A 22718-nucleotide genomic window follows, 5' to 3' on the forward strand; every position below is an offset into this window, starting at 1 on the left:
CCAGACCCTGTGATCGGACCAGTACCGTTTCCGTTCCTCTCAGGGAGGCAGGCATCACCTCCCAGTCGACCAGGTAAAAGGATCCGTTTCTCTGTTTTGATTCCTTGAAGCAAATTGAACGCAAAAAAAAAATGAAAATTAAACGCTTCTGTTTGGCTCTGCTGCTGTTGCTGCTGCTACTCAATAGCGATAGGCATATGCAATGCGTCTGAGGAAATGGTTGGGTTTTGTTGCAATTTCTGAGTAAGTTACTGTGTTAATATGCATGGGTATTTCTGTGTTTTTTTCCATTATTTTAATCCCTATAAAGAATATTCAAAAGAGTTCGGTAACATGGGTTTTTTCCCATGCTTCGTAAAATGTATGGGTTTGTTTCAGTAAAGTAATGAACAGATATTTTAATTCGTTTACAGAATATGCGAAAGAGTTGGCCTCTGTTGCATTGTCCATCGTTAGTTTTATTAAACTGAAACGTTTAAAAGTTGCATTATTGTTCTTGCTTGAAATCATTTAGACATTACATTTATAAAGTTTGATACAGCATAACTTAAAACTGGAAAATATTTGACCTTGTAAAGGATATTCACCCTTAACATATTGTCTAGGTACCAAGGTATATTCCGTAATATAATATCAAAAGAATTTTACTAGGCTATAAAAGCTGCTTTTTCTAGTCTTGATGCCTGAAATAAAATTTATAGCTAAACCTAGGAATTTTTTTTAGATGAATAATCAAAGAAAATTGTTTTAATTTTATTTCGAAAAATACTGCCTAAGAGTTTATCAATATTAAGATATATTTTTCATTCATGTTTTATATTTTATTTTTAAAGTACTTTATAGTCTTTTGTATATAAAAATGGAACTCAAGGATAGTGAAAGCTTTATTTGAGTAAACTTGTTCCCGCGAAGCTATTTTGCAATTCAAGCATAAATCTAGCTTGATAAATTCGATATTTTTTCTCGATTCATAAGTCTAGTTTGATTTATCAGATTATATTTATAAATTGGTAAAAAAAAATATCGAATTCATCAAACTAGGTTTAGCAACTGGCAAAACAAAATTGTCGAATTACCAAACTAGTTTAAGGAACGATAAAAAATCAAGAATTTCACGATAGTAATACCGAGAAAAATCAGAAAGTTATCGGATAATTTTTAGCATAAAACTTACATCCGAAGAAACAGATTAAAAAAAGTAAACCAAATAAAACAACGCTTTATAAACCCACGACCCATTCATTTCCAAGACTGTATTGCATATTCCTCGCTCCGTGAACAGATTGGCTCGTGTATATAGCACCATTAAAACAAGGAATCGTAGAAAACTTACTAAAAATTGTGGTTTTTTTACTTAATTCTGGCTTTATTTATTATTATTTATTTATTTTCATTCTCCCCTTCTCTCGATCTCTGTCCCAGTGCGGTGTCCCGCCTGAATGAATCTCTTGTATATAGAAAATGAAGACTTACTCTATCTCTTCTTGGACTAACACTTCGTTTCTCTCGTGGTATTAATTGCGTGTGATTTATGCAGCAGTTGGATTAGATAAGAGAAAAATGGAAAGGAAAAGTGGAATTGGGAGGTGGGAAAGGTTTTGAAAGTAGGGTGATTTCACTTTTTGGATTGGGATTACATTTGGTAATTGGATGTATAATTTTGATTACTGATATATATATATATATATGTATATATATATATATATATATATATATATATATATATATATAGTATAATATATATATATATATATATATATATATATTATATATATATGATATGTAATTATAGTAGACGCTTAACACTGTAAATATATATATATCTATATATATATATATATATACTATAATATATATATATATATAATATATATATGTACATACATATATATATATATATATATATATATATATATATATATATATATATATGTACTGTACATACTATATATATATATATCTATATATATATATATATATATATATATATATACATAGTTACATATAAATTCGATTGAAAGCTGTACCTGTTTAGATACCTATCCTGTAAATAGACCAAGCTACTTATGTATATATAGCTCTCTCTGAATCTTGGCGTATCAAGTATGTGGGCGTATGATAATCTACGTGCTCGCGCGCTATTGTCATGTCTAAACTCGCGAATCCAGAATTAGTTGACAGGTCTAAATAAATCATAAATTATTCCATAATAATTTACGGTTATTCTCATAATCGTAGACACGCTTACAAAATGATACGACAAGTCCGCAAAGCTTCTCTCTCCGTGTTTACTCATCTTGTTTATTTATGTGCTGGCGGGCTTGCGCGCACGCACGCGTCTCTAATCAAGCCGTAGACTCCGGCAAAATTAGATGATAACTCGGCAAAACCTCTCTCTCTCTCGAGGTTCTTTCTTGGCAAATAAACTCAGTAGTTAGATCTGGCTGAGGAGGAGTGTGTCATTATTATTTTTTTTTCCTCTTCTGTGTTCCCATTTACCCTGGGTTCCCAACTCCGCGTGATTCACTCCCCTTGAATGCGAAGGTCGGAGTTACTCCGTTTTAGGTTATCAAGTAAGAATAGTTCGTTTTGATGGAGTGGTTTTCAATAAGAATCATCACTTTCTTTCGTGGAGTATTTTGAATAACAATAACTTTTTTGACGGAGTGTTTTGATAACATCGGCTGCTATGAGACTAGTTTCCGTGATTCTGTTGCTTGTGGAGTAACGTAATGCTGTGATATAGCTTTACTGTATGCTGTTTAAAATATATGCTGTTAAGAGGTTGATATGCTCAAATGGGCCTTCAATAAATGCCTATTGTATTAACTACAAATCTGTAGATCTTTCAAGCGTCTAGTTCAGTATATCTCTGATTACGTCGTAGACCTATACTTCTAAAGTTATAGTATATTCAGTGTACCTCTTCTGCGATAACCATAAGCCTAGACTTAAACATTGCGTTAAAGCCATAGGCCTATACCTCTAACTTATACTATATCCAGTATCAATCGCCTGAAGTAGCCTTAGGCCTAAACTTGAAGCATTCTATTCAGCGCATCTCAGTCGAATGAAGCGCTTATCTAGACCTTTAAAAAAATCCTGCAGTCTGAATTAACCGTAATTCTAGACTGGCAAGTATAACCTGTTCATCGTATTTCCTTCCCAAGATGACTCGTATGTATAATCCTCCTGGCCGAAAGAAGGCTTGTGGTGGTCTACTTTTCAACTCGCGTTAAAATGGACGTTTACCTTCCTCGCATCCCACAAGGTGTAAAAGAGATATTAGGGGAATGTTACCCAGATACCGAGACATTGTAGCTATTGTTTCACCTCGTTTTGTTTACGTGTTTGTTTTGGTTATTCATGCTTATTTATTCCTTGAGTGTATCCTCCAATACGTTATATTCCTTCCTTTCCTCATACTTGTATTTGTTTTGTTGTTTTGGAGACAAAATTCAGATTAAATCTTAAGTTTTTACGAACGAAATTTAAGTCTAACTCCTTGCACGGTTGATGCATTGCGTTTGCTGGCGTTCCGTAAAATAAGAAACTGTTGCTACATTATGCTGTGTGATTACTTCAAGCAACGAATTCTGGTCAAGGTTACGTATTCCCCGTGTTCGTTCGTTCGTCTGTCTGTCTGTCAGCAAGCTAATCTGAAGGTGTTATCGATAGATAACAGTTTTATTTAGGAAGGCATGTTTATATTCTTTAATGGATTCCGGAAGTAGATTACTTTTTTTTTTGCGAGGTTTGTGTTCTTAGGGACTTGTCTAGTTGTCTCGGTGACGTCAAACGTTCTATTAATCTCCTAGTTAGAAAAAACTAGTTGATTTCAGATAGCTAGTAAATCAACTAGTCATGTTTCATACATGCCCATGGATACCGCTAAGCATTCAAGATAAGATTATTCATGATAAGATTTTGAAATATAAATGAATGAAAAGACTGAACGTCAATCTCATATCGTAGAGTAAGGAGTTCTAAAACACGCCATTACCACCTACCCTTCGCGGAAGGGGTTATAAATTATCTTCCCTCCCCTCTAGTAGTGGCATCGGTTAAAAACTTACTTTTTAAAAGTCTATCGTTTTTTCCTCCTCTCTCCCTTTCCCGTTTTATTTTTCCCTCACTTTTCCCTGGCCATGCTGCTGCTTCTGCTGCTGCCGTCTGGGCGTTATAAATATCTTTACGAAAGGAGAAGAAGAAGAAGAAGAAAAACGTCGTCTTCTGGCCCACTTCGTCGTCCGTTCCTCGCATAGGAAGGAAAAGTGAATGAGAATCTTGTCTTTTTTTTCCCTCGAGGAGGTTTTCGTTCGCCTTTTGTTACTTTAAAGACGTGGTTTTGTCGCTGACGCCACGAGCCAGAATAGAATAACAGGGAGAGGAGCCAGAAGAAGAGAATTAACCCCGGGGAAACGAGCCAGAATTGAATCAACAGGAGGAATGATGGGACTGTGGCTCTTTCTCTGCGCGCTGGGCGATTGTTGACTTTGGGAGTTGGAGTCACACTGCTCTCTCTGCGCTCTCAGATTAAGTACTTGGCACATGCTTTGCCGGTACGCCCCTGCTCCCTAACCCCCCTCCCATGCTGCTCATTCCCTCCAATACCGTCCCCTGCCCTCCCTCCCCTCCCCCTCTCTCTCTCTCTGGCTCCCTCACCCACTTACCTCCCTCACTACGAAAGAAATGAGTTGTGTATTTGGAGGGTAACGTTATTTGCAAATTTTGCAGTGCGTTATTTTCGTCCTATGTCTGGCGAGGGTCTGAACGAAGTTTAGTCTAATAATGATTAATTTAGGTTGTCATCAGCCGTGAGTGGCCATTGTTGACAAACGGCAATACTACTTTTTATATATATATATATTCTTAGTCCCTACGTAGCCCTAACCTGGTATAACTTCCCCCTCCCTCGTACTACCTGGCTCCCAACCTAATCGGGCACGCACTCCTCTCTCTCTCTCTCTCTCTCTCTCTCTCTCTCTCTTCTCTCTCTCTCTCTCTCACTAGTTTTGGGTGGCCGAGTCCTGACAGTTGGTGGTTTGGCTTGCCGTGTGAGCTTCGTCCACACTGCTTCCCTCCTCCTCCTCTCTCTCTCTTTTCCTTCTTCTCTTTTTTCTTCTTCTTCCTCCTTCTGCTACAATTCCTCCGCTTCTCTCATCGCCTCCTCGTAGTGCCCCGTCTTTCTTCGGCGCCTTCTGCGTGGAGGCGGCGACGCCCAGGACGGGAGCGCCCTTGTAGTAGTGTTTAACCAGTGGGTGTCACTGGTGCATCTTGAGTCTAGAAAATTCGGTGTTTCGGTGAAATTCACTTCTATAAAAACATGCCGCTAATTAAAGGTGAACTTGATAAAATGTGATAAAATACCTTTTTATTTATTCATTTGTTTGTTTTGTTTGTTTGCATTTGTCTGTGGCCCTTCGGTGGTGGGTTTTTAGCCTCGTATCCTTTTCCCTCTTTCACGTAAAAAATAAACTAACTATCTTTTCTCAATGTCTTTGCTTCCATGTCTGCGATGATGCAGGGAAAACAAGTAAGTGATTTGCTTTGTTTTTTTATCTTGCTTGGCAATAAGCAAGTTTACTAGCCTGTTTGTTTGTTTGTTTATCATTATCACAAGTGCTGTATGTCATTAACCAAACGTATATATTCATTGTTCAAGAGCACAAAAAGTTGTTGTTGATTTTAATGATTTAGTTATTTCATCTTTTAAAAAGTTTGGCAGTATCAGTGATAACAGTTTTGTAATAGAAAAATATATTTTAAATTAAGTAATCACCTTCAAATCTCACAGTGCATCTGTTTTAATTAAAAAATCGTGTTTAATGTCATAAAAATGTTATGGCAGTCGAACAGAACAGGCCTGAGAGAAACGGGCGCGTTCTACCAAACTGTCATTGTTATTGTTGTCGAACGAAACGCAACCTGGATCCCCTGAGCGAGTTCGTTCAGTCAAAAGTCAGTCAGTCAAGACTTTCGTGTGTGTGTGAGAGAGAGAGAGAGAGAGAGAGAGAGAGAGAGAGAGAGACTCATCAGTCAGTAAGACTGTTTCTGTGTGTGTGTGTGTGTGTGAGAGAGAGAGAGAGAGGAACTCAGCCTAGTGATAATGAGGAATTTTCTCAAGGCCGTCAACCAGTGTCAAATGCTTGCAGAGTCGCCCTACAAGTATGAGTCCGGCGAGGTGAACATCCACTACCGCACGCCCGTCAGGATAGAGCAGAAGGAGTCCATCCCGGAGGAAGAGCTCGCCAGACGGCAGGAGGAACACATGAAGAAGGTCTATGAAAACGAGCGTCGCAAGAAGTACCTCGCCGAATTGGAGGACATCGAGCGCAGGCGACACACCGACAACTTCACGTGAGTGTTTCCGAGAGGAAATGTTTGTTTTCAGTCTCTCTCTCTCTCTCTCTCTCTCTCTCTCTCTCTCTCTCTCTCTCTCTGTGCATTGTTGCATGGGTAATGGTACTAGTAGTACTAGCAACCTTCTCTCTCTCTCTCTCTCTCTCTCTCTCTCTCTCTCTCTCTCTCTCTCTCTCTCTCTCTCTCTCTCTTTGCATTTGTGCCGTGGATACTAATAGTAGTACTACTACTAGTAGCCAATCTGCATTGTGGCATGAGCAGTGGTTGTCATAGTACTAGCAACCCTCTCTCTCTCTCTCTCTCTCTCTCTCTCTCTCTCTCTCTCTCTCGGATGGTGAGTACGCACATTGCTTTGCATTGTGCCATGCGTAACCTTGACTTTATGCCCCTTGCCTGTTTTTGGTCTAGTGTTTACATTTGGTTCTTCGTTTTCAATCCACTACTTCGTTGTCATTCTTTTGAAATATTTCCTTTTTTCATTTTAATCTTCTTTCATTTTATACTTCCTTCCATCCTGCATGATCTTTCTATGTAAATGTGTAATTTGGGACATGGCTTCACTTTATATTGCATGTTTACAAAAAATTTCACGTAGATTTTCTTTTATATAAACACACTATCCCATTTCCACGACCGTATGAATAATCCCTTAATAGATATGACATCAACTTAATCCTTACACGATAAAAACACCTCTTTTTTTTTCACTGCAATGTTACCTTAATGAAATTCTCAACTCAAGGACAGACGCCCCCTTTATAAAGGGGGGCCAGGTTGGGTGTTTCTGGAAATGCAGAAATGTAGATCGTATTTATTGAATCATTTTTTGTTTGTTTTGTCAGTTTGTTTACAATCGTGAGTGTGATTAGTCTATACTGTTATAGAAATCAGCATTGCCATATATGTAAATAAAGTTCATATCATCGTAATAAAATTCAGCGGTGTTATATGTAAATACATTATACTGAAATGTTTTCCACGTCTCTCGTCGCTCTCTGCTCTCCTCTCACCTCTCTCTCTCTCTCTCTCTCTCTCTCTCTCTCTCTCTCTCTCTCTCTCTCGTCATATCATCGTAATACAATTCAGCGGTGTTATATGTGAATACATCTTACTGAAATGTTTTCCCCACCAACGCCTCTCTCTCTCTCTCTCTCTCTCTCTCTCTCTCTCTCTCTCTCTCTCTCTCTCTCTCTCTCTCTCTCTCTCTCCAGAACCAGTTTTGTCGCCTAACGTCAAGGTTCGTTCTAATTTAAAACCCGAGTGGGTCTCGAACGTAGTTTGAAATCATGATGTTAGTGTCATTTAATATTCGTGTATACTTATAACAACTTATATTAACTGAAGATGGTTCTCTTATTAAGAGCTGAATTGTGACATGTCTGTAGATATGATTTATAATTGTATAAAGCTGCAAATATAGTTTGTATTTAATGTCAAATAAGATTATATAAAACCTCCTTGAATTATGTTGATATGTCTCATTAATTCTTTGCAAACTGTATAAGTGACCGATCATCTGTAAATTAGGCACATACCTTTATACTTACATAACTAGCAAATACTTCCCATATCCTTTGAAAAATTGTAATATTTGCTGAAAATACTCTTTCAGTACTGTATAAATTGTGTATATAAGTTGAAATTCTCACTCACATCATGTGCATGTATGTCTGTACATCACATTTGTATCTGCATTCATTTTATATATGTGTATGTGTGTGTAAGGGTACGTGACTGCTGGCATGTATATATGTGTGTTCGTTACATCTACGGTAAATAAAACTTCACTCCAACGACAAATAAAATAAAAAAAAACTGACACTGATTAAAAACCTGTTTTGTATCTTCTTTGTTAAACAGCTTTTTGAAGATAATGGTATTGATATGAGGCACATGCATGCACGGCCTTAACGTTTGTCCTGTTTGTTTGTTTGTTTGTTTGTTTGTTTGTCTCTCCGTTTGTTTGTGCTTGTATGCCAGACACATAAGCTTCCCCTGCATCCGTTTTCTTTGGTCAGTCGATTCGACGCATGCGCGAGATGGTCTCGTCTCGAAAAGGACAAAGTTTGACTGGACAGTTTTGTTTATATTTTTTAAGTATTTATCTTCATTTTTCTTTATTTTTACGACGAACATGACGTCACTTCCTGTTACGTACGCGACCGTAACGTTCTCTCTTCATATCAGCAGTATTGTTGCAAAGAATGGGTGTCTATAGGCCTAGGCTATGTAGGACTATATTATTTTCAATTATTCTGTTTACTTAATATACTTTTTTGTATTTTGTAGTCTCTAATTTCGCACGCACTATCCGTATTACATTCTTCTTCTGAAATCTTTTTTGATTTCTGCACCTAGCTTTAAGTAACTTTAGTTTTTTTACAGTTTTAAGTAATTTTTGGAAAATGATTTTAACTTTTATAACTGGTCCTTTTTTAATCTTTCATTGAGTCGTCTTATTTTTAGTTGTCTGTCATATTTCATAACCTACTAATTATTTTCCTTTTCAATAATTTTATTCTAAAATTTTATTGTTTACGAATTTCAGTATGCCTTTAAGACAGCTTTTGACAATAAAATCATATTAGCATAGTTTTTAATTTTTCCTAAATTGAGTTATGTCCTTTAACACCCGTTTACAAACTTTTTCTTCTGCTTCAATTAAAAATCTCAGTGTTCTTGTCTCTTGACTCTTGTCTGTTTGAGTGTTTTATTATTAAATTTAATCATACTCTCCTGTTGCTTTAAGTTCTCTTCTGTCTTTGTTTTTCCAAATTCTTCATTTTTATACTATCCTCGCTACGTGTTACTTCTTTAAGTTGTGTTCCATCTTTTTTTTTTTCATCACTCATTTTTGCTGTTATTTTTTTCTTGGTTATCTCCTATTTCTTTTACCTTTCAGTTTTTTATGATCTTGGCTTGTGTCCTATTTAAACCAGCTTGAACAGTAATTTTGTATAGTTGATAACTTTAACTAGAACTCTCACAAACGACTTCATTTGTCAGCTGTTTGTGTTTCCTTGTCAGTCTGTTGTCAAGTGTTTTAGTTCCCCCTTCTAGTGGCAGATGTTTTAGCTTCACTTACTAGACTCAGGCGTTTTCATTTCACGTTCTACGATCAGATTTTTTTTTTTTTTTTTTTCACCCTCTAGAGTCAGAAGATTTTCGGCACCTCGTAGCGTCAGGCGTGTTCATTTCACCTTATAGTGTCACGTTTATGTCTAAGCTTGTAGTCTCATGCGTGAAGATTTCTTCTTTTACCCAGTGACTGACCGTTTAGACTGCTACACATTCTCTCGTTACTTGACCCATTCTGTTAGTCCCGACTTGCAACTCTTACGGGAATGACATATAAGCACATTTCCTGTGATGTTTTGGCATCGAGATGCCAGAACTGACACTAAGCAGCCAATATTGGTTGCAGATTAGATACCAGAAACCTTACTGCTCTTGTGACCTACTCGTGTGACAAAGACTTGACTCTCTGAAGGCAGACGTTACCTCGAGCCTAAGAAAACTCCTTAGCAGTTAGTGGGTCTACTTTTTAACTTCTCGTATACTGGTTTCCCTCCCCCCGCCCTCCTCACCCTCCACAAGGGATGGGGGATGGGGGTGGGGGATGTTGAGCTATTTACGTTTCATCCAGTCTAAGCCGGCTTTAGACACTTGTTAAGTAGCCTCATAAACAAGGTCACACTCCAGCCTGAGTCGCTCTTGTGTCTTCGTGTCTCTCCATATCTGAAAGGCTGATGTCGTAATGTTTGTCACAGGATCGTTTTGGTCTTTAGTCTTTTCTCTTCTGGTTTATTCATCTTGAGTCCCCTTTTGCTTTTTATCCTTTATTACCTTTCCTTTCGTCTAGTGATCAGCGCCATAGCGTGTAGGTACGTCACCCCTCCATTTTCCTAGGCCTAATGTCCTTCCGGAATTATTATACCTCGAGTTCCTACTCAAGTTCCCCTGACTAGTAATTCTCTCTTTCTTTCATTTCTCGATTGATTCCTCCTCCTCCTCCTCCTCCTCCTCCTCCTCCTCCTCCTCCTCTGGCTCCGTTATCAATTCCTACCTCTCTGTCAGCTTTGCCACCAATCCTGTGCCATTTCTTCTGACCCTTTCAGTACTTCCTACGCCAGCCACTGCTGCTTGTACTTCTTAACGCCTGCTACTGCTCCTTCTCTTACTCCTCCTCCTCCTCCTCTTCACACTCTGTCCCTGCCACTTCCTGAATTCCCCGCCCCCTTGAGCGCGGCATAATATACTGTAGTTGGTTCACTAAAAGGTAGATTCTTTGGTGAGCCCTATGCCTACCAGACGTTTGTTTGGCAGGCGCTGATTGGCTGGGAACTGCCTACTTCCCGGTACCAAGCAATCAGCGGCCGCCAAACAAACGTCTCGTAAGCATACGGCTCATCCAAGAATCTACCTTAAGTGAACCAGCTATAGTTGCGAGTGGATAGTCAGCCAGTCAGCCCAGCTAAGTCTGACAGGACCATCGTCTTGCAGCTCCCCTCAGGCGCGGCGCCGCTACCTGTCCACCCTCAAAGTCGTGTCACGCCTGTTCACCTCCGTCTTCTCCCTGGCCCGAACTAAACACAACCACCCGGGGGCCAATGCTCCTCGCCACCATCCTCCGGCGGGAGGGGACATTGAGGTCCACATTGACAAAGAGATACGAAAGTGTGACGCCGAACTGATGAAGGCGGTGGCTTACGATACTGACGAAGTGTCTATGTACATATCCGAGGAGATCTATGTTTAGTACGAGTGATCCTTTTTTTTTATTATTATTTATTTATTTTTTTATTTATTTTTTTTTTTTTTTTGTTGTTGGTTGGATATTGGTTGATCTGTGTATTAGCGACTGTGGTGAGTGGATACGAGACGGATTTACCGTGCCAATCGACTGGAGTCGCAGACTGAACTGGAAAGCTGCAAAAAATTCTGAGATTAAAAAGGGGAGGAAGTGTAGTAAGCCATGTATAAAAGTGTATAACAGAAATGTATAGAAGTCTTTTCACCTACTGGAAGATGTATTTCATTCATTCATTATACATAGCTTAGAGATATGTACATACACTCGAATTATATCTATAAGAATATAAACTCAAAGACCTCCGTTGTGAACCTTGGTGGCTCATTTGAATTAGTGGCCCAAACTAATTCAAAATTGAGCTAATTCCTATGGATGTGTTTTTTTTTATGAGTTTTCTGCATGAACAAATGCATGAAGGTATGTGTTTTATTAATGCTTTTTTTCATTTGAAGAATAACCATTAGTTTTTCTAGTTCTTTTAGATATTAGTTGACTAACTAACACTTGGCACTAACAATTGATTGTGTACCATAATCATGTATATGATATTAATTTTATATCTTATTCAACTGATTATTGTTGTATCAAGTTTATATTCTGTTTTTTAAAGGAGTTGAAAAAATTTTATTTTAAAACAGATTTTGTTTTAGAAAACTGAATTATTTGAATTTAGATATAAACAATAGTTTAAAATTAAATGACATTCACTTCTAAAAAAATCGCCATATTTTTTATTTAATATGTGATAATAGATTTAAGTAGGGAAAAGTCTTTGCATGTTTTCGATGAATTATTGCAAAATGCAGTTATTTAAGATAGTCAAAATTCACTCAAAGTGAATATTGAGATCACCTGAAGATATCTTGCTGACGCTTACAAAATTATAGCTAGACCAGTTGACAAATATTCCCTCAAGTAGTAGACTAATAACCATCAACTATCTTGCATTTGATCTTTTAATTGTTTAATAAATTATCTTGTAACAAACTTATAATAGAATTCAATTATTTTTGAATGAGGAGGCCACAGGGAGTGGCAACCAGATACCCTTTTCCCAAGAGCAACAAAGTGAAGAAGAGACTGATTAGGCCTACCTGTAATTTTTTAGGCCTACCTGTAATTTGATCTTCTCACCTTGCTCTCAATGCTCGTTCCAGGCCCTTACAGAAGTCCCCCATTCCTCTCAATCGTTATGACGACGAGGCGGGTCTTGGTACCCTGCGGGGCACGAGGACCCCCGAGCCCAAGCAGGTGGCGAAGGCGTTGTACAACTTCACAGCACAAAATAAACGGTGAGAAACATTACCGGGATGATGGATCGCGAAACGGCGAGAAACATTACACGATTTCGGTGCAGGATTTGATCAGTTGGTGTTCGAATTTGTAGTCTTAGAGTTATGATACTCTCTCTCTCTCTCTCTCTCTCTCTCTCTCTCTCTCTCTCTCTCTCTCTCTCTCTCTCTCTCTCTCTCAAGGAAGATAGAAATTTGTTTTACAATTTTGTTTCGTGTTCGATGTTTGTATTCTTAGGGCTTGGACTCTCTCTCTCTCTCTCTCTCTCTCTCTCTCTCTCTCTCTCTCTCTCTCTCTCTCTCTCTGAAAGGATGACATGAAATTCTACTTCATTTTTACTATAGCATTTTAGATTTTATCTTATATTCTTTTATTTTATTTGTTTTATATGACATTTATCTTACAATACTGATTCTATTTTGCTATATACTATATTAAGCTTATATCTTACACTGCATTATTTAGCGTAGTATACTAAATATTTTATACTATATACAATGCTAAATCCATACTTCGTACTATTTCATTACATTTATATTTTAAACTACTCCAAATTTATGCTTAAAATTTATAATAAACTAAATATTTAAGAATTTACTAACTCGCCAGTTCCTCATTGGAAGAGTGGGCTGCGTACTCGCCTACCAATCTGGTAGCCCGAGTTCGCTCCCCACTGCTGCCAGTGCAGAACTGGAGGAATTTATTTATGATGATTAGCAATTCATTCAAGATATGAGTTCCGGATCCCACATTAAGCTGTAGGCCACGTCACTAAGTGACCAACTGATCCGTAGCCACATAAATAAAAACTAATCCTTCGGTTTAGCTGTAGGAGAGCTGTTAAGCAGCTTAGTGGTCTGGTTAAACTAAGGTATACTTAACTTTACTAACTCGGCGTTTGACCTTTTGCAGGGAGTTGACCTTTAACAAGGGAGAGATTATCTTCATCCGTCGCCAGATCGACAAAAACTGGTACGAGGGAGAGCTTCGGGGATCCGTCGGAATTTTCCCCTGCAACTATGTAGAGGTACGTTCGAGAATTTGTAGCAGTCCCCCACCCTTTTTTTTTTACCCCATTGATTTTGCACAAATCCGGATCCAATCTGGGCTCTATGGATTTTTCAAAAATCTGGATCCGGCATCGTATGGAATTTTAAAAAATCTGGAATCCGGCACTGTATGGATTTTTCAAAAATCCGGTGCTCTATAGATATTTCAAAAATCCGGATCTGGGCTGTATGGATTTTTCAAAAATCCAGATCCGGGTCTATGGATTTTTCAAAAATCCAGATCCAGGCTCTATGGATTTTTCCAAAATCCGGATCTGGCATTCTATGTATTTTTCAAAAATCCTGATCTGGAGCTCTATGGATATCTCAAAAATTCGGATCCAGGCTCTATGGATTTTTCAAAAATTCAGATCCGGGCTCTATGGATTTTTAAAAATCCAGATCTGGATTCTATGGATTTTTCAAAAACCCAGATCTGGCATTCTATGGATTTTTCAAAAACCGAGCTCCACACACCGTGCATTTTGGCAAATATCCAGAATTCCCCCCTTTTTTTTTTTTTATTTAACAGATTAGGAAGATATTTTACAAACTAGACATCTTTGTCGATTTTTTATTAGTGATATATGAAAGACATCTGTTGCCTTGTCAAAATTTGACAGAATGTGGAGTTGATATTTTCGAAATCTAAAAATCTGTTATATATAAAAGACATCTGTTGCCTCGTCAAAATTTGAGAGAATGTCGAGTTGATATTTTCGAAAAATAAAATCTCATGTAAACATTTTTATTACAGATTGTGCCTTATGACAACATCAAATCTATCCAGAGAAAACCGACAGAGGGTCAGGCCAGGGCCAGATTCAACTTCCAGGCTCAGACCTCTATGGAAATGTCCCTCAGTAAAGGTTTGTCGATTCTGTCTGTTGCTTTTCAAATTTCCTGATTGGTGGTGAAGTGCTGAATCATTTGAAGGATAAAGCTTTCAGGGCCGTTCTAGGAGAATTCGAATTTCTCTCTCTCTCTCTCTCTCTCTCTCTCTCTCTCTCTCTCTCTCTCTCTCTCTCTCTCTCTCTCTCTCTCTCTCTCTCTCTCTCTTGTAGGCTGAAATGCGTTTAGTCCAAAATTGCTATATACGAGTTTTATCTACAATTTTTTAAGCATTCATTCCAACGAAATTTCTTTTCTGGACCAAATAAGAGCCTTCTCTCTCTCTCTCTCTCTCTCTCTCTCTCTCCTTCATCTGCTTCCTCAAATCTCCTCTCTTCGGTCTCCTCTCTCTCTCCCTCTCTCTCTCTCTCTCTCTCTTCTGAGGCAAATACAAATTTGTTTTGTAATTTTTAAAAATATCCTTTTTCTTTGAGTCAAAGAAAGTCCCCAATTTTGACCAAAGGTACGTGATGCAGTATCTCTCTCTCTCTCTCTCTCTCTCTCTCTCTCTCTCTCTCTCTCTCTCTCTCTCTCTCTCTCGTAGTCTAACACTCACGCATGATCCTTCTTTCTTTTGGCGTCGCAGGAGAACTGGTCGTGCTGTCAAGACGCGTCGACGAAAACTGGTACGAAGGAAGGATAGGAACTCGTCGAGGAATCTTCCCAGTATCCTACGTCGACACCTTAGTGGAACCGGGTCCTGAAAGACCAAGTAAGGATTCACGTCCTTCAGGGATACGGAAATGTCCTTAAGGATACTTTTTTTTTTATCAGTATATTTTTCCTCCTACTCGTTATGATGCTACTTAAAGATATTGAAGTGCGTTTATTTTATTTGTTTAGGGAAATTCGTGGTGGTTTGTACAGGCAGTTGTGTATAAGTGTTTAAAAGTATTTGCAAGTATAGTCACTGATTACTTTATTGTCCAGACAGTATACTTTTCATGACATTGAATCCTCATACCTCTATTTAAAATGTTTATGATTAATGTGCGTATTGTATTTAGCGGTACCCTCATTTGAGGGAGAAAAAAAACTAATTTTATCAGTTCCTGTCTCAAAACATCAAGTTTTCATGTAAGTTTAATTTGAATTTACAGTATACATATATAACATTTATAATTAGCTAGTATTTTTTTAAACAGTTCATTAACTTTTCGGTACATACCGCAAAAGCTTTTTATGTAATTGAAGAAAATAGGGACCATTGTCCATAACCTTTTAAAAACCCATATAAAAAAAGAGGGACCAATGTTCTTGACAATTTCTACCCCAACTGTATTTCCTAAAATTTTCACTGTCGCTTGAGATAATGCTCCTTTTTGTCTACAATTATAAAAAAAATCCGTAAATGTGTTAAAGAGTAAATTAAAACGTCAATAAATTGTCAGAAAACAATCTATAATCATGAAAAAAGCTATGTGAAGAGCCGGACAATTTTAAAATTGAAATAATGACTGATGTAGATATAGGTAGAACCTTTTATTCACTTAGAGTAGATGAAATATCACAAAAAAATTAGTGAGAGATCTGCTTTTTAAACAGGTGATATTTTTCTCTCATTTTCTTATAGTTTTTATAATTGCAGGTATTTGAACACTAAATTCAACATTGACATTGGCTTCCGATAGTTTTGTGTAATTACAAATTAAAAATTCAATACAGATACTGTATTGAATTTTTAACTTCAGGCATTATTGTTTAGTGTTGAATTTTATGAAAAGTCTAACGAATGATTCACTGCCTGTTCATGGCACCATGAATTTCCTTTACAAAGCTGGGCATGACTTCTGAGCACATGATTTATTTTTCTATGCCATAAATCAATTATTTTTTTCTAGAAAATGCTTTTATCAAATATAATTAGCATGAATTTGTTTAAATAGGATATTTTAAAAATATTTTTTAGACTAGCGCTATATATTGGAATAGAATTGCCTTATATACTTATGAATAATTTAGAAGATTTGATGGGTATGGCATAGCATTTTAATTCCACCAGCCATTTCCTCAGCTGGAGTCATTGATTTTTTTTTAATATTGATTAATATTTTAGCTCTAGATAACTGAGAGCAGCCGTTGATGCCTAAAGTTGGCCTACTAGTTTCTGGATTAGTTTTGCCATTGCAATCTTAGAATTAGTTTATAAATAAGGCTTTGGAGAACCCAATAATATGGTTTGAAAGTTAACCGATTTCCACTGGCTTCAGTTTTTTTTATTTTTTAACCAATGTCATCATTCAAGTCTGTTGATAACGCTTTAATCTGTTAATAATGCTTTGTGCAGACTTGCAAAAAAATGCTTATTATAACAAGAGTGCAATAGTTGATCCATTCGTATCGTAATGACCTCATCACCTTCACGAAACCAGATTGGATAATACGAATTGTTAATCGTCACTTACAGACTCGGCCTAGGTTTCAGATAGATTCACGATCGACAAGAAAAGCTTCACTAACAGTTTTAAGCCTTTTTTTCTGTCACTTTTCGAAGCTTGTGTGTGGGGAAGCTAAAGCTTTACGCGCCTGAAGTATAAAAGTGATACTTACCTACGCATATTTGCATATTTTAGATATTTTCAAACGCATATTTGCATATTTTCGATTGGACGAAATCAGCTTTGACTTTCAGAATAGAAGCTTCACTTCCATGCAGTATTATGAGCTGTCGTAGGCTGAATTTTTTTTTAACTTTGCTTGTGTTTTTTCAAGTAGTTTATCACAGAGGCCTTTGAAGGTTGCGTCACACGGACACATTTTCTGGCTATTTTAGCTGTTACGCAGCCAAACGTTACGCCAAGTAGCCAGTAGCTTTTCCCAGTAGCCAATAGCCTTTCCCAGTAGCCAATAGCCTTTCCCAGTAGCCAATAGCTTTTCCCAGCTACAGACGCCACCCTGCGAACAAACGAATTACGTTCCAGATAAACGTTTTTCCTCCTAAAACACAATACATTGTACATACATTACTGTACAGAATAGGCGCGCAAAACAAAATTGTTCGTATTTCTTGAATGTTTGTTTGTAGGGGCGGTATCTGTAGTAGCAAAATTAGTCACACAAGCGTTGTGCCTGACTTTAAATTTTGGCCACTGGTATTGCTTGGGCTACTTGGCGCTAAATTTTGGTAGCAGCTGGATGCTGAAAGATGCCAGAAAGCGCTTTCTTGTGACGCTGCCCGAAGTCTCGAGTCTCTGTAACCCACAGTTGGCAACAACAGGCCTATGGCTATGTTTCAGCGCTTAGTCTCATAAACGCCTCGCTTATTTTGTATGTATTCTAAATGTTGTACAGTGTGTAAATGTGTGTTTTCTCTGTCTTTTAATTGTGTACATACTGTGTACATATATGATATGGAGATGCAGAAGTAGTTTTCCGATATCAGTAATGACAAAGGTTAGTAACTTACTTCTGGAATAACTTCTAAGACTTCTGTGGCGTCGCTGATCACGATAGAGTATAAAGGATTTATGTTAATTATGTAATCAGAGTTATTTTTTTGTAAGTTTTTCATGCTGTAACTCACCGTCCTGGACAGTCATTCAGCCATTCACACCTGCCAAGACATTTTGATTCAATGCAGTGGCGTGCATGTGCCTTTAACTTGCCCAGACCCGAACGAGGAAAAGAGTGAGTTTATGTAATTTGTGTAATTGACAGCAGTGTGATCTTGGCAGTAGCATTGCCTAGCTGAAAGTTAATGAAACTCGTTTGGTAGCTGAAGGCGGAGTTTTCCTTTAAACTGAAACGATATATACATTGGTAATATAGGGGAAATGTTGTACGGAATTTTACAGAATCTAAAACAATATATATTAATGTATAATGTATTTTAAAGGTGTTGTCAGTAGACCGGTTGTCTTGGGTGTAAAAAACATTTTTAACTTGAACAGATTCAAAGTTAGACTGCGAAAGAGGAAGAAAAGATAAATTTAATGTTTAAAAACAAAAAGCAAAAAAACCAGCTGTGTATGTCAAATATATTTCAAAAGGTGATGTAAATAAGATAGTTGTCTTGAGTGTAGAAAAACGTGTTTAACTTGAGGAAATTCAAAATAAGACAGAGAAAGAGGAAGAGAAGACAAATTTAAAATAAAAAAAAATAAAAAGTTTGCGTCAAACGTTCTTCTAAAGAATTTCTCAAGATTTGTTCGAGTAGGGTTTCCAATTAACATGCTCGTGTAGAACTGGAATGCTCCCCCTCTTTGGTTTTTTTTTTTTTTTTATTCTGTTTTACATTATTTTGGTGTCAGTCTTGTGCTCCATCCCTGCATTGAAAGATTACCCCTTCTGTCAGTGACTTGCTCAGTGCTCATGCAACCAACAGCCTCATCGATGTCGTGTGTGGTAATGAAATGATGGTAATGATTAGTCGTAACAGTTATTGGTCATGACATTCGCTGATATCTACTGTATTGAGTGTAGCGATGCAACTTGCATTTCATTATTATTAATTTTTTTCCTCCAGTGCCTAGGTGTAGATTTTTCCCGCATTTTTGTGAATTAAGTCATTTTTTTTGAGGGACGTGTAAAAGTGTCATTTAAACGAGACGGAAGTTTACATTTTTTGTAAATTAAGTCTTTTTCTTTGTTGAAGGACGTCTAAAAATGTCATTTAAACGAGACGGGTGTTTACGTAAACAGATGCATAAATGTAATTGATGTCTCGCGAGTTTCTTGGTGTAAAACTTTGCAGAAAGCAGCCAGTGATTTTGCTGTATTTTGCCCGTATTTTTGGGGTCCTTGTCACACGAGAGCAAACAAGTTCAGTCGAATGTTTTAAAACAGCAAACTGTTTGTCACACAAGATGAAACTAGTCAAAATTTGAATGCCAGTAGTGTCTGTCTGGTGTCTTATTTTGTTAGCAAAACGCCAGAAAATGTTTGAAATTGTTCTCATTTGATACTGCCTAATGAAATATTTGTGACTATAATTTTTAAAATCTATTGAGACTTCAAGTCGGGATGAATTAAAGGACAATACAACATGAGGAACAATTCTTTCCGTCTAATAAAAACGGATTTTTAAATTGGTTTGTACAAGATATGATTTCGCATTCAAATATGTTTCGCTTTTAAAACAGTCTGCATTATTAGATACATATTTCATGTTCAGCTTCGATGTATCTACAGCAGTTTACTTTCGATTCAGACACAACGTTGAGGACTTGTAGATTCAACGGGCGTCACATATTCATGGTAAATATCAAGAGATTGTATGGCGCATGCGCGGTTTCAGGCATCTTCCAGCATCTCTCTTGCCTGTACACCACTTGTCCATTTAGGTGGTGTCGCTCGTGTGACACCGACTTAAGCCTAGCATCTGGTACTTCTTGACTATGCAGTCTGTATTACAGTTAGTCAAAGACACTGCAGGATATAAACAAACCTAAATTCTCCGCTTGTTGACTCACAGGTTGACCTTTGCTTGTAAAATTACCAATCCCAAGTTTAAAATATGGAGCTGGAATGTGCTTAACTTGAAAGGCAAGAAATTGGTAATGTACAATGTTCTTTATGACAGGAATGCATAGAAAAAACTTTAAAAGAAATAATGACATAAAGCAACCAGAATTAAAACGTCATGCAGTGTATCCACTTACAAAGAGCTTTTCATGAAATTAGGGTAAGCACAACCATATCGTTTAACATTCAACTCAAGTTAATTCGGTAACTATATAGTGAATTTTGAAGCTATTCTGCAAGGTTAAAAGGGCCATAGTCTTTGAAAAAGTCACATGCTTAAACGCTGACCACTTCCTCCTACAGGCTAAGGATGTGGAAGTAGCCCCACGCCCTCACGTAAAATTAGAGTATATATTTAGCATTCAGTTTCAAGTTAATTTGGTAGCCATGAAGTTGACCTTGAAGCTATTTTGGAAAAGTTTAGCATCACGCCCTCTGATTGACACGTGTAAAAAGGCCAAAAGAAAGGTTCATAGACTGTTTTAAAATGATGATTCTTAGAGCAAGAGGCTGTGTTGAACTCCCGCCGTGACTCTTGTTAAACTTGTCATGAAGGAACGAAGGAAAAATTGCTGATAAGATCGAAGGAAAGGGAGATAGCAAGTTTATTCTTACCATTTGTTTGCCTGTTTATAACCCCCTCTGTGACTCGTTTTCTATTCACTTGTGTAAGCTGACTAAATCACTGAAATGCAAGGATTTAGGTCTATTAATCTGCATGGCTTCTTCAAATTTGATTGTACCGTAATTTGAGACTCTTATTTTTAATCTTAAGATGCTTTAGAATAAAACGGCAAAACTGAAAGCTGAATTGAAAGGCTGTGTCACACAAGCCCGTTTCCTGGACTCATATAGCACCTTGCCTCCAAGCGCCAGACAAAGTAGCTGACTGGTGGCAAAATTGAGGTCCTCGTGTTGGTAGATGTCACAGTATCATACGAGCATGTAGGACTTCAGTATTGCCACCAATAGAGCCTACTTGGTGCACACCTTGGTGGAAAGATAGCCTGGTGTTGGCTAAAGTCAGGAAACGCGCTTGTGCGAACACCTTCTCAAGAGCATAGGTATCTCGGTGAAAAACAGGGTGGTGCATCTTCATTTGCAGCCAGCAAAGCAAGTTTAAAAGTTAAGAATTTTGTATTTTAAGGCTTTTCACTGATTTGGTCAGTTCTGTGTACCAAACAAGGAGTACAGAAGAGGAGAGCACAACCCCCTTCTTTATTGTTAATAACCGTTAGAGTTAATGAAAACAGAACCGGCACTGGGTACTGGTTACTCCGTGCTCAGTGCCTGGGTACCCTGGAAGTTGTTGTCACCTTTTGACAATGGTGATTGTTATGTTATTTGCCAGTGACACCCAGCTCCTCGCCCATGCCACGGCCTGCACTGCCTGCTGCTAATCTGCTCTACAATGGTGCCTCCTCCTACTCCAGCCCTTACTCCACCTTGGTGCGTACTCCAGGCTCGGCTGGCTCGAGGGTGCCACTCATGAAGTTCTTGCTCAGATCTTTGCGTAAAAAAGTAGCCTGGGGGAGTGTTGAGTCCTTTAAGTTGTGGACAAGTAGCCTGGGGGAGTGTTGAGTCCTTTAAGTTGTGGACAAGTAGCCTGAGGGAGTCCCGAGTCTAAAAGTTGTGGACATCTTCAGCATCAAGACAAGAGAGGACTCAGCCAAACGGATGTCTAGAATATCTTGTTTACAGGGAGCCACCAAGATGGGCTTTAGAACCTCGCTAACCAAACAGTGAATAACGAATAAATGCTACACTTTTTCTCTTTGCCTCTCCATATTAAAAAAAAAAAAGAATAAAAGATAACTCAGGAACTGCATAATTGGCACCTAAGGTCAAAGAGCTTCGTTTCTATTGTTAATTTGTCCTTTGTCTTTGAATCATCGTGTGGTTTAAGCATTGATTTGCAAATGACTGGGAATGCAGGCGCAATTTTTTTCTCTCAAGTAATTTTTGTTTTGATTTAGGCTTAAGCATAAAATTTTTTGGCTTTTGTGATGCTATAAAGTTTTCATTCAAGCAAACTTTTTCCATAGCTGTTTTTTGAGCCATTTAAAACCAAGTGCAGTATATGTTTTTTTAAACACAGTTTAGGTACATTTCATTATATCACTATATCCATTCATCTTGACATGCACAAAAGTCCCTTTGTTCTCATTATTTTATAATGAAAATATTGATGACTATATCATCTACATTTTAATAACTGGAAATAGTTTATAGTTTCAGAGAGCAACTACTAACTCAATAGTTTTAAGTAGAAGTTAGTCTTAATTTATTGATTAGCAGCAATACCTCTTAATAAGTCCTGATTAAAAATGAGTTCATACTTAATAACAATTGGAAATCCAAGAAAGAGCTTTCGTAAAATTAATGTTAATCTAACTTCTATAACAGTGTATTTAGAGGACTCTGTAATGCTAAATTAATTCCATTTTACTCTGTAGGGCCGTCCGGGAAGTCAGAATGATTCCAGACCATATAACCAATCCCTCACTGTGAACACCCAACAAGAACCTGTCCCGTAAGTATTGTTTGGTAGCTGAGTCTTCTGGTTTTCAGTAGACAACTGAAATAAGTGTGCAGTTTCACTGTCTTGTAGTATATTGACTCTTCTATTCATTGTGTGCAGTTCTGTTTACACTGATCAGCCTTAGTCTTCTGGTTTTCAGTAGACAAGAAATAACTGTGCAGTTTCACTGTCTTAAAGCATATTGATTCTGCTATTCATAGTGTCCAGTTCTGTTTACACTGATCAGCCTTAGTCATCTGATCTTCAGTAGACAACTGAAATAGTTTGAATAGTTTCAGTGTCTTATACAGCATATTAAGACTTC

General features: G+C 37.5%; 1 protein-coding gene across 22 annotated transcripts in view; it reads left to right on the forward strand.

Moving 5' to 3' along the window:
• Window positions 1–22718, forward strand: part of LOC135213567 (microtubule-associated protein futsch-like) — a 699290-nt gene that overhangs the window by 670872 nt on the left and 5700 nt on the right. For 19 of the 22 annotated variants that reach the window (XM_064247555.1, XM_064247553.1, XM_064247554.1 and 16 more), the window contains 8 exons: window positions 5–73; window positions 6156–6360; window positions 12334–12468; window positions 13382–13496; window positions 14276–14387; window positions 14996–15121; window positions 21224–21321; window positions 22329–22405. In XM_064247555.1, coding sequence (XP_064103625.1) covers window positions 5–73; window positions 6156–6360; window positions 12334–12468; window positions 13382–13496; window positions 14276–14387; window positions 14996–15121; window positions 21224–21321; window positions 22329–22405 — 937 coding nt within the window. Of the gene's footprint in view, window positions 1–4; window positions 74–6155; window positions 6361–12333; window positions 12469–13381; window positions 13497–14275; window positions 14388–14995; window positions 15122–19558; window positions 19606–21223; window positions 21322–22328; window positions 22406–22718 lie in introns of all 22 variants that reach the window. The other 3 variants (XM_064247546.1, XR_010314169.1, XM_064247547.1) reach the window with 3 other exon arrangements.

The sequence above is a fragment of the Macrobrachium nipponense genome, chromosome 43, assembly GCF_015104395.2.
Source record: "Macrobrachium nipponense isolate FS-2020 chromosome 43, ASM1510439v2, whole genome shotgun sequence".
Classification (NCBI taxonomy): domain Eukaryota; kingdom Metazoa; phylum Arthropoda; class Malacostraca; order Decapoda; family Palaemonidae; genus Macrobrachium; species Macrobrachium nipponense.